This window comes from Neolamprologus brichardi, chromosome 14 (assembly GCF_056152115.1).
Source record: "Neolamprologus brichardi isolate AB-2024 chromosome 14, ASM5615211v1, whole genome shotgun sequence".
NCBI lineage: Eukaryota > Metazoa > Chordata > Actinopteri > Cichliformes > Cichlidae > Neolamprologus > Neolamprologus brichardi.
Genome location: NC_142117.1, coordinates 10,640,018 through 10,652,445, shown reverse-complemented (window position 1 = coordinate 10,652,445; position 12,428 = coordinate 10,640,018). Strand labels below are relative to the sequence as shown.

Here is a 12,428-nt window from a genome sequence, read left to right as displayed (position 1 = left end):
TGGTTGGAAGATATCCAGTAGAGCTCTGCTGCCCTCTGCCTGTGAGGAAAATCATCAAACATAAAAGCGTCCCTCTAAAAATAAAGAGGGGGTGGGGGGGATGGAAAAAAGGTTGACATCCACAGCTCCTGCCAAATTTCAGATAATATATTCCAGTGTATTATGCCAGATGAAGAACCTGGCAGACACACAGACATATTTGAGGATGAACTTGAAATCAGAAGTGATGGAAGTCGTGAAGCTGCGTGTGCCAACGAGTTAAAAGTTAAAATGTTGACCTCCATAAATGCAAATATGGAGAAGGTGAACTTTCCATTTAAATTTTTTTTTATAACATCGTAGTTTTCTGCAGCTGGTTAAGTGAACTAACAGCCTTTGTAGCAAACTGTGAAAACAAAAGAGACTTCTATCTTTTCTGTCTGCGTCCATTCAGTCTCTTGCCAGAGCATCACAAATCATGAGCTGTCATCTACTGTAAAAAAAACAAACATAGGTGTTTGTTTCCAGCTCCCTGCAGTGCTGTGCATTATCTAGATCGCTCAGCATGCTCCGTAGGCAGGCAGGCCTTTTTAATAGTGCAGTCACTTCTCATGAAGACACACTGGAGAATATATCTTCTGCTGCTGGCCTTATCATCAGAGAGGGAGGGGGAGACTGTGCCGGTGCACTTGCCCCGTCGTCTCTTACTTTCAAACGCACACACACACTGTTCCCAGCACTCCCAAGGTGTCCCTGCTGGAAGGACCTCAACACTCCCTACCGCCGCCACCGCAGCACCCCGGCAAACCAAATTATGCTGTGCCATGATGTGCCGTTTCCTTTTTATGTTAATACTTCCTATCAGCCTCGTATGTGTCAGCACAAACTTCTCGCTCCTCTGCACGAATTCCGATTACCACATTACCCCGACTTAAGTAGGATTAAGTTGAGGCGCCTTGAATGAGCCTCACCTCATTCATGATATGAAAGCGCTCAATCAGCCCAGAACAAGGCGAATCCATTATGCACGGCGTGGCGTTAAATTAGTTTTATTTAGTCGTGATGATATAAGGAGCAGTTCATCAGCAAGGTATACAGTCTGAGTCAGCAAAAGCTGTGTTGATTCATTTGCTGTGAGTGGGGTTCAAGGTTGACATCAGCGACAGTCAGAAGTGTGACGGTCGTTAGCGGCGTGTTGGTATTTCATCTGGATGAAAACAACTGAAAGTAGTTTTTTGGTTGGTGTTAAAGAAAGAAAATTAAAATAATGTGAACAGTGACATTTGAATTGTTGATTTAGAGAAACAAAGTAACACATTATTTTTTCCACTCATTTGCAAGTTCTGCAGGTATTCATCCAAAGCTAAATCTTCGCAGGCGATTCACCTCCTGGTAAAATGCAGCGTCCTATCAAACTGTTAATGAAAAAGATTTGTTCCAAAATGAGAAAAGCTTATCTCGCTCTTCTGAGCAGCCACAACGCCCACGCTCAGAGAGTTCAGCAGCGTGACCCCCACTGATGCAAAGTAATGGCCGGCTAGAAGGTACAACTTGTTTTGGAATGTAATTAATGGGCTTGGCTATCTGAAGACCTTTACTCCAGTACAGTAACAGTCCATTAGCAAAACATTGCAGGCAGACATGATTATAAAACATATGGACATATATAATGTATCACTTTTTTGAATGTTGTTTCAAGGTTTCTGGTTTCAAGACCTAATTTTAATCTTTGTTACTTTGAAGTTACTTAACACTGTCTGGTCTACGTCTCCTCTCCAGGCTGGCTAATACCCAGAGCATCACCATCCAAACTTCTGGAACTACCACTAGTCTCACGATTGCCAACATCACTGAAGAGGATTATGGGAACTATACCTGCGTGGCCTCAAACCGACTGGGCGTCCAGAATGCCAGCCTTTTCCTCTATAGTGAGTATATACACAATAAAATGGTGAATAGACTAGTACCTGTAGAGTACTTTTCTACTCTAACTGAGCGATCAAAGTGATTTATACTACAAGCTTTATTCAGCCAATCACACATATATTCATGCAAGTACTTTTTTCTATAGCTAAGCACTTGTCCAACTCCCACACACCCTCAGGGCAACTCTGGATTCAGTATTTTGCCCTAAGGATACTTCAAAACAGGCTGGAGTAGGTGGGAATCAAACCACCAACTTTCTGATTGGTAGCAAACCTGCTCACCACCCTCACTACTTCCATGTGCTATTTAAATGTGACATTAGAGGCGTGTCTTACAGACATAAAGACCTGGGTGACCTATGATTTTATGCTTGTGAAGTCAGACAAAACTAGAGTTACTGTATTTGGCCATAAAAATCTCAGCAACATGTCTAACCAGATCCTTAGATGTCTGCCAGTACCACCCTGGTGTCCATGACTAATGTCACGATCAGTGTATGTCCGCTAACGCACATTTTTAGGGCCGACTGAGTTCATCTTTGCCATCATGTCAAAATTAGAAGCATCCTGTCTCAGAGTGATGCTGAAAAACTAGTCCATGCATTTGTTATTTCCAGGGTGGACTACTCGAATTCTCTGTTAACCATTTGTCCTAAAAGCTCCCTGAAAAGCCTTGAAAACACACAAGTGAGGTCATATTTCTCCTATATTGGCTTCTCTTTATTGACTCTCTGTTGAATCAAGGAATTAAATTCAAAGTCCTCACGTACAAAGTCCTGAAAGACCAGGCTCCATCATATCTTAAAGACCTCATTGTATCACATTGTCCCAGTAGAGCTCTTCGCTCTCAAACTGCAGGCTTACTTGAATTTGCCAGTTTTTTAAAGTAGAATGGGAGGCAGAGCCTTCAGCTATCAGTATCTCTCTGTGGAACCAGTGTCCAGATTATTTGGGAAGGCAGACACCTTCTCTGCTTTAAAGATTAAGCTCAAAATGTTTCTTCTCTGTAACATTTATGGGGCTGGTCCCTTAGTTAAGCTGCTGTATACTCAGGCTGAGCACGTCTCCTCCACCCCTTTCTATGCAGTCCTCGTGTGTTCATATATAACAATAAGACTATAGTATCATCACTACACCATGTATGACCAAGACGTCACCTGGGGTGCTGGTTTTGCTCACTGGGCGTAGCAGGCAGCCCATACGCTATAATGCTGATGCAGATGCCTGGGTGTTCCTTTACTGCACCTCTTTTTTCCTGTCCTCTGTCACAAAAAATCACCTAAAGGATAATGAATATGAGGTTAAGTATTAATTTTATTAACCTAATTTCCTGCTGAACTATTGAAAATCAGAAGAGCAGCAGTTCGCTGCAGTTTGTGTGCTCTGCTTTAAGCTTCGCTGCTGAACGACTGCGAGAAGTAAAGAGCTCACTGTGCATTCATTTCTAGTCATTTGGCCGACTGTGTTCTCAACTCTACGTGAGAGCGGTTTTGCTGAACACTTAGAGAAATTTAGGAAAGATGGCTCGAGCGGGAGAATGAAATGAGCTTTTGGCAGTCGGTGAAAAGTTTTAAGTTTCAGACTAAAGTCAAAGAGAAGCCAAGTCTGTTTCTGTGCTGTGTGATGCAGTCTCTGCCCTTAGAAACTTTATTTAAACATGCAAAAAAAAACCACCACAAAAGAACTATTAATGGGAAAAAACCTCAGGAAAAGCAAAATATTCCTTTCCAAAGGTGAACAAACGGACATGGAGTGAGGTCAGACTACAGAAAAACCAAGAGGCAAAACTCAAGAATGCTAACACACATAAAGGAAAAACAAACTAACACAGACACAGAGAGAGAAGACTCTCCCAGAACAGTAGCATGCCCCCCCCCCCAGATTGTCCTAATCCACCTTCAGCACCCAAGAATGGGACAGACACACAAAGGCACCCTCAGCTCGGTGGTGAAGATTTAAAAGGGAAGAAGGGAAGAAGGGGGTCGGCTAGATGTAACCAAAGCTTGTCTCAATTCACAAGCATCAAAACTAAAATTAGATCACAGTGCGGATGTCTTTAATAACTGAGCTGCATTCATAAGCATGTAAATGTTTGCAATATTCATGAAGCGTTCTAGTTCCATCACTGATTTTTGGCCACTTGAGGGTATAAAAAAGCATGCTAACAAGCTGACATACACAATCACACACACGTCTCTGGCACCTAAACTTCTCAGACATCCAGATCCACAAGAGCAGCGCTGGTGTCAATTTGGAGTTCTTTTATTTGGAGCAGTGGTTAAATCCACTTTGATTTATTTTACAGACTATTGATTTCATGATTTCATTTCTGAATATAAGGCTCTTTAGCTGCTCAAACACGGTCGGCAGCTGGGCATCAAATGGCATACAGCGGGGTTATCAGAGTTGTTTTGTTGGTAATGAGAACATGTGGGGATTGCTGAGAAGATCGAGGAATAAACAACGCTCGTAAATGGTTCAGCCTGAAGAATCGCGAAGCTGCGCAGGGCCGCGGAGCCGGGTGATGATTCCACCGTTACTTTTATGGTTCGCTGTTAATATCATATTTTTCACATTGGCAGCTGTCAGAGATCCCACACAGTTGTTTCACTGAGCACAAAATTAATGCCGTTTGAATTGCTTTCTTTGAGCTTTCACACCCCAAAGCCTGGCTGGCACAGTGCTGCTTTGAGCTCAGAGGGCCGTCGTGTACCCAACATTTGAGTTTTATATCAAACTTCTCTCAAAAACAACACACTTCAAAACGATGGGTGCATGTATAATATGCCACGAGAGCCGTAAACAATACCAGAGCAACAAACCCACATTTCCCGTGGCCAGCAGTGGCTCCACTCACTGTGACAAATGTGTCTCGTTGTCTCTGCCAGCACTTAGAAGCTGTAAAAAGATGAAATTGTGGCAGGGAGGCAAAGCCAAATGGAGACTAGCTCCCAAAGGAAGACGTCTGCACTGACACTGCAGACTGGGATTTGAACAAAAGGGAAACATGTTTGAAAGCGAAAAGAGATGATCAATTTATTTTTGGTGGCAATAAAACCTCCTTTTTCGTGACACTCCAAAGAAAGAAAGAAAGAAAATGCCAACATATAGAAACAAAGTAGTAATATATAATAAAACAGTAACAAAAGTCCCACAGAACGCCTGGATACAGATCCACATTAGTCCATGACAATATTTCCTTTGGATAAGTTAGGTCTGTGTTTTTGTTGAGTGTAGTGACATCTAACATTTATTTTACTGGACTGACACACAGGAAAAGGTGATAAGTGTTTCTTTTACACTCAAAATACTGTCTAAATGTCGGTTTATTCGCTCCATAAATCTTGTGCAGAAGAGTGGTGGAAGAAAGCTGCACAGATCAAAAGTCATAAAAAGCCAGTTTGCGGGAAATGTGAAGGAATTTTTACTTTCCATATCATGAACTTGGTAGAAACGCAACAAATGGAGGGCCCAAACAAGTTCTGCAATTATTATATGCAACTAGCAGGTAAAATAGTGCTTCATGAACTGTGTTTAAGTTTAGTTGTGTTTGTTTAGCATTCAAATCACATGATTTTCACTGATCATATACCTAACCTGATAGCCTGGCTACTGCTCACTCAACTTAGCTTGATGAGCTACAAACATGGCAACAAGTATTACAGGCAGTTGTTAAACCAGCAGCTTGCAGTTTCCTGTATTCTGCAACAAGTCTGCATTTATTTATTTTTTCTGTCATATTAAGCTTGATCAGCAGGCTCACCGGTTTATGCCTCCTCTGTGGTTTAAAGCAGCGGTCCCCAACCCCCGGGCCTTGGACCGGTACCGGTCCGTGAGTCGTTTGGTACCGGGCCGCGAGAGTTGAGGCTCAGATGTGAAATGTATGGTTTTCAGGGTTTTTATCGGTTTTCAGCGTTATTTTGTTATCGTTTTTATCGTTAACTCGATTTTCCTGGGTCTTTTCACGTGTGTTATGAATAAATCTTCTTTTTTTCAGTACCGGTACTAGTTTTATTTTGTTGTATTTATCCGCGACACCTTAAAGGCCGGTCCGTGAAAATATTGTCGGGCATAAACCGATCCGTGGCGCAAAAAAGGTTGGGGACCGCTGGTTTAAAGCATTAATGGTCACTGAATAACACAGCGTCAATGGCACAACATGGCCACTAGATGTCACCAAAACCTCTTTTCAAAGGCTACAAACACATGTTTATTTTCCAGTTTACTGTGTAGAATGTCTACTAGCAACAGAACAACGATGCAATGACCCTTGTTTTGTGCAGGATTAAAAGGAAATAAAACTGTATTGTTCTTTTTCTTGTTCAAACCAATATTGTGGTTGCTGTAGAAGTCTGAGTGAGCTCTCATTAACCCTGCTGCCTTTCTCTCTTTGCTTCTCCACACAGGACCCGGGACAGGCAGAGATATCAACGGCTCTGCCTGCGTATCTCAATCACTGTGGCTCCTGCTAGCCTCCTTCGCCTGCCTTTTCTTGAAGTGTTAATACCCCTGCCCTCTATCCTTCCCCTTCTCTCCCCCCGGCCTCGCACCTTGGCCTTCCGCCCCATTCGCTCTTCTTCTTCTTCTTCTCTCCAACTCACCGGCATCCTTACTGCTACCTTATTACCAACTTTGCCGCCCTCTTCCCCAGACTGTTTGCATCATGATACAAAAACCTTACGTGCTCTCGAGCACTGCTTACAGGTGTGAAAAAAAACCGATGGGTTATGAGTAAAATGTTTTAGGAACAACAACAAAAAAACAAAAAACAGTAAAATGAAGGACAGAACAAGCAAACAGTGCTTTTTAAAGAATTGCATTGTTCTTTTTGATTCGTATGCACTTCTTTTGTTGCTATATCTTGTCTTCTGGGTCTGGGTCGGCCTTTGGGAGGGGGGTTGTGGGGGGTTGTTTGTTTTTTTGTTGTCTACATGGGAATAAAAATGAAGGTGGCCTGGCTCACAGGGACATCAAGAAAACAATCATTTGTCTCTAGGACTACTGAAGACATGAGGTGTATTTCTTCTTACTCCCTTAGATGTATTATGTTAACTTAAAGCGTAGATTTAACTGAGTGTTTATAACCAGTGCATTAATGAGAAACACGCAAAGCATCTGCCAAATATACACGTAAATTTCAAACTAACACATGTGAAACTCAAAGGGAAACTGCTATGGTTGATTTTGCGATGAGATTAGAGCTGAAATTTGATGCTACTCTGCTGAAACACAGATATAGTGTTAGGCAGATACCTCTGCAATCAGTGTCATTGCAAGCGGAGCCCAGAAATATGGGAACAGAAACAAACCTGAAGAAATGAGTCTGTCTGGAGCTCTGTGATATCTTGCGACCCTTCCCCATTATTCCAAAAAAAACAACCTGTTTTTCTTTTTCTTTTTAGACTCTCACTTACAAACAACAACAAAAAAAAGAACAGGGAAGAGAAACACACAGTAGGTTATAATGATGCGTATTGTACATAGTAAAATTTTGTATTACTCTAGGATAAGAAAACCATGATGTGCAGTTTGTCTCAGAGGCTGCACCGAGCAGTGTTTGCATTCAGTCGATGAGTTTTAGGATAATTTTATCCCTACTGCTGGAATTTGGATAAAAATGTATGACACCAATGAATGACTTACTTTTTTGTTTTTCTCTTAATCAAAAACACGTGTTTTCATATGAAAATGATACAGAAAAAATTCATAATATATAGATATTGGCGGTATTATTTTGTGTGCACCTCATGAATCCACTGTCCTTATATATGAAAAAAGCTCATTTTACATGATTCTGAATATGGTTGTGATTTGTTGAGGATTAATGAAATGCAGACCTTTGGACCTGGCAGATACCCATTATACAACAATGTTTTTTTATGTTGTTTTTTGGTTTTTATAATTCTGTGCAGTAATTATTGTACCTGTCCTTGAAACGAGATGAGTGCTAGCTTAAATGATGTTAAACAGAGGGAGTATTATGAGCTTCATAATGCTTTTACGCATACCTGAGATTTAATATGACAGAAGAAACCAAATGAATACTGAATGCAGTTCCCCTCAGTGTCACCAAGGCCACTGTGCTGAAGGCCTTATGAGGGAAAAAAATCAAACAAATGAGAAATAATGAGAATAATAGTGCTGTTACCTCACCGTGTCCTACAGCAAGATTTCTAATCACACTTTTGCCAATGCTTAGACTGAACAGTGAGTTAGTTTCTTTATGAACAAAACGGTTAAATAAATATGTTACGTGTTGATATTTTGAAGAAAATCTTTCAAAGGGAGCAGCTCATAGGCCGTAGCTGTTGAAGAGACAGCACTGACACTGGTGGTGACTAATAGCGTTCGGACTCCAGTGCCCAGCTCGGCTCTTTGATTGGATGTGTGCGTTCAGGTCTCCGCTCTTTCAAACAACCAAGCCGAGATAGTACTGTAAAAACACACGTGTAATTAATGTCATCCTTGTCACGCATTAAAAGACTCGTTCCCAGTGTGTTCTCTCATTGTAAATGCTTCTGAGGCCATGGCTGTGTGTGTGTAGTGTTGGTAATGCTCCAGTCTAAGCTGAGACGTACAGAGACTGAAAACCCACCGCGTTTTTAATCAAAACTGAAGCATTTATGAATTCATATTTCCATTAGCTCCATGAGACACAACGAAAACAATGTCTTGCGATCAGATCTCTTAGAATACGAACGAAGCTGCTTGTTTTTACACATTTATTGTGCTGCGTGCTTTTTTTTATTATTTTATCTTATTTGGTTTTATTTTACAACTGTGCGAATGAGTCCTGGTGTTTTTATACTACAGTTTGCAGATTGATTTTTAGGCTCTGACTTAACCATACTTGAGGACGCTATTGTAGTTTATCATCTTCTTACCTTAATTAGAGCCGAATGATCCGGTAGCTGTGGTGAAATAGTTTTTCATGATCAGTTTCCATAAACATGGTCTGTGCTACCAGTGAGCTTTACAGAAGAGACAAAATAAATGTGTTGTCTCTTTGTTTTATTTCAGCGGGGGAGACCCTGACAGACCAAAAAAGCTGGGTCAGATATCCCCAAATTGCGTTCTGCATTTAATTTCATGAGCCTGCATACAGGTCATTGTCTAAAATTTCTGCCATTCAGGTGTGTTTTCCAATGAGACTAAGCTCACCAATGTGGAAGTCTAAGTGCTTCCATGCGGGTTAAAACCAGCTAATAAGCACTTGACTTATAGGACCACTGACGTAAAAGCCATGGAGCTCTGTCTTATCCATAAAGCAGCGAGAAAAAAGGAGATCTGGTGTTATTCCATTGCTCATAGAAACCAACAGCCAGCCTATAATGACACAGCACCAACCCCCCTGCAGACAGACCTAGATATCTACTCAAGACTGTAGATACAGCTATGTAGTTTACTACTCAGCATTGCCTCAAAACATCGCCGAACTGGCTTGTGTATGTGTGCGTGTGTACTCATCTGTTTATATGATTAACCTGCTGGAAAAGTGGCATACATGTGAGGCATGAGATAAATGATGAGTTGGCCCAGCAGCTAACTATCTACTTTCCATTGAGCTATGGTTACACTTGTAACCCTCTATATTAAGTTTAGATTGTTTTTTTTTTCTCTTCCTCTGTGTGTATATACAGCATTATGTTTCTACTGTAGAATGTTGTAAAGTCAGCAAATCCATAAGATTGTGTTTATACAACTCTACATTTAAAAGTTTAAAAGGCAAATGTAACTATCATGTTTGTACTTCCTTCCCTTTGTCGCGGGGAATTAAGATTCAATCATGGATTAGGACACAGCAATGTCCCTTTTTTTCTATTTTACTTTATTATGGTATAAGGTAATTGAAGTCAGTTTCTAAAAAATAAAATATGACATGTAATAAAGGTATATGAGAAATGTTAACAAAATAAAGTTGTTTGAATTCAGTGTTCTGTATTTGAATGTGACATGAAATGTCGAAGCAAAGTAACCTTTTCTTTCTGGAGACAGCTTGGAACACATGTTGTGTTAATCACCATGTAACATGCAAATAAAATAATATATGTATTGTTATGTTTTCTCTGGGAGACGTTTTTGTCCGCGGGAAACGTGTGAAAATTCTGCTCATTGGCAAGGGGAAGGGTCCATTTTCACCTTTTTCTGGTGCCAAAGACAAAGACTGGGGTGTTATCACTACCACATATTGCCACACATTAATGACAATATGGCTCAGGCTCTTTTCACCACAGAGATGTGCAGCAAGTGCTGCAATAAACGGTTTCGCCTCTAGGTGTCACACTAAACCAAATTATGCCCTACATGAGACTTTTCTAGTCTTACTCACCACTCCTAACCTACAAGCCACACGGTGCTTTATGCTTTTGCAATCTTTTTGGAATGTATGCAAACGCTATAAAATGTCAATTTCAGAAAAACATGTAGGTTTACATTTTTCAATTTAAACCTCACACACCAGTAGGGAAAATGTAGCTGTTCACCATTGTTTTCATACCTGAGCACAGTGGGTACCCATTGTTTTTTTAATTTCATTTTTGTTGTTGTCCTTTTTAAATAGAAGGTGCTAGCAAGCATTCTCTTCAAAGTACAGGGATTTCAAATGGGAATGATGAGTGACAATGCAGGAAGATAAGAGTCTATGAGGATGGTATGAACTAGCCATTTTAATTGAGGAGATTATGCTCTTCTTGTTAGCACTTGACACTTGACAAAATTGTTTCCGGAAGGCATTTATGTAAACGTTATATTCAGGTCTTGCATTTTTACTGAATCGTTCTGTCTCAGCACAAGTCCATGGAGTCCTTGAGTCCTGTTGGGACCTATAGCATTTGCATACACAGATTGCTTGTAAAGGATTAAGTCATTCAGATTTTAATCTAGAGATTAAAAAAAAAATCAGTAATGCTCAGTGCAAAATGTGCATGTAAACATATGTAAAGACTTATGTAAAGACTGGAGAAATCTGGTAAAGGAGTGTGAGTGTACCTAAAAAATATCACCTGGTTCTTAGTATATCTTAAGATTAGCCACAGGTCCTGTGGCTAATCTGTGCATTATAGCCAAATGTCTCAGCCTTGGTCCCATCTTTCCAAAGGACGCTGTTCAAACAGTCTTGTGGTTTATGATGCAACTTTGGAAACCTGGGTTGTTCCCATGTTTCTCCTGGCACCCCTTCCAAACATACTTGAGCCTTCTTTTTTTTTTTTTTTTTTTTTACACTGTCGTGAACGTTAACATTTACGAAGCTAACTGAGGCCTGTCAGCAATGTCTTTAATGACTGGCCTTGGGGTGAATTTGGTGGGATTCCTGGGAAGATCAACAGCTTCCTGGAATGTTTTCCACTCAAATAATCTTTCTCACTGTAGACTGATGGGCAGCAACATTTACTTCTCTAAGATCATTGATTATGTCGTTCCTTTTTCACATTCTGTCAACACATCCCTGAACTGCCGAACGTTCTAATTTTATAGAGGTGCTCACACTTGCTGATGATCAATTATTCAAGTGCATTTTATACATTTGGCTGCGACTTACTCTTATAATTCCTTTGGAAGAGGCAGGGTTGGCAGCATTGGTGAAGGTTACAAATGATCTTCTTATAGTCTCTGATAGTGGACTCATGTCTGTGCTTGTCCCGCTAGACCTCAGTGCAGCATTCGATACTGTTGACCATAATGTCTTATTACAGCGATTACAGCATGCTGAAAGTACTACACAGCAGTAGTTTAAATCATATCTAACAGACTCCAATTTGTTCATGTAAATAGGGACTTGTCTTCACACACTAAGGTTAATATCTAGTTCCACAGGGTGCTGTTACCACTTCTGTTTACATTATACAAGCTTCCCTTAGGCAGTATCATTCAATGGCATAGCACACATTTTCAGTCCTATGCACTGTAATCCATAAAGCCAGAAAACAAACATTAATTAGTTAATGTGGACAATCTCTAAATTTCTGCTTCTAAATTCAGACAAAACTGAGGTAATTGTACTCTGTTTCTTAGAAACATGGTGTCTAACCAAACGCTTACGTCTACATGGCATGACTTTGGTCTCCAGTAACACTGTGAGAAATCTTGAAGACATTTTTGACCAATATATGTCCTTCGATGTGCATATAAAACAAGCATGTAGGACGGGTTTCTTCTACTTGCACGATATCTAAATTGGAAACACCCTGACTGAAAGTGATGCTAAAAACCAGTTAATGTATTTACTACTTCTCGGCTGGACGACTGTAATTCATTGTTATCAGGCTGTCCTAAAAATTCCCTGAAAAGCCTACAGTTAATCCAAAATGCTGCAGCACGAGTACTGACAGGGACTCGAAGGAGAGAGCATATTTCTCCTATATTTTCTTCTTCTCATCAGGGCCCTTCTTAAAGACTTCATAGTTCAGTATTACCCCATTAGAGCGCTTTGCACTCAGACTGCTGGCTTACTTGTGGTTTCCAAAGTATTTAAACGTAGAACGGGAGCCTTCAGCTTTCAGGCCTCTTCTCTGTGGGACGAGCTCC

The 12,428-nt window shown here is 40.6% G+C and overlaps 1 protein-coding gene across 3 annotated transcripts in view; it reads left to right on the top strand.

Moving 5' to 3' along the window:
• The window catches only part of lsamp (limbic system associated membrane protein), a 468,508-nt gene extending 458,546 nt beyond the window's left edge, over nt 1-9,962 (top strand). For all 3 annotated transcript variants that reach the window (XM_087850805.1, XM_087850806.1, XM_087850804.1), the window contains 2 exons: nt 1,759-1,907; nt 6,311-9,962. In XM_087850805.1, coding sequence (XP_087706931.1) covers nt 1,759-1,907; nt 6,311-6,408 — 247 coding nt within the window. In that variant the 3' untranslated portion in view covers nt 6,409-9,962. The remainder of the gene's footprint in view (nt 1-1,758; nt 1,908-6,310) is intronic.
• Nucleotides 9,963-12,428: the final 2,466 nt, after the last annotated feature.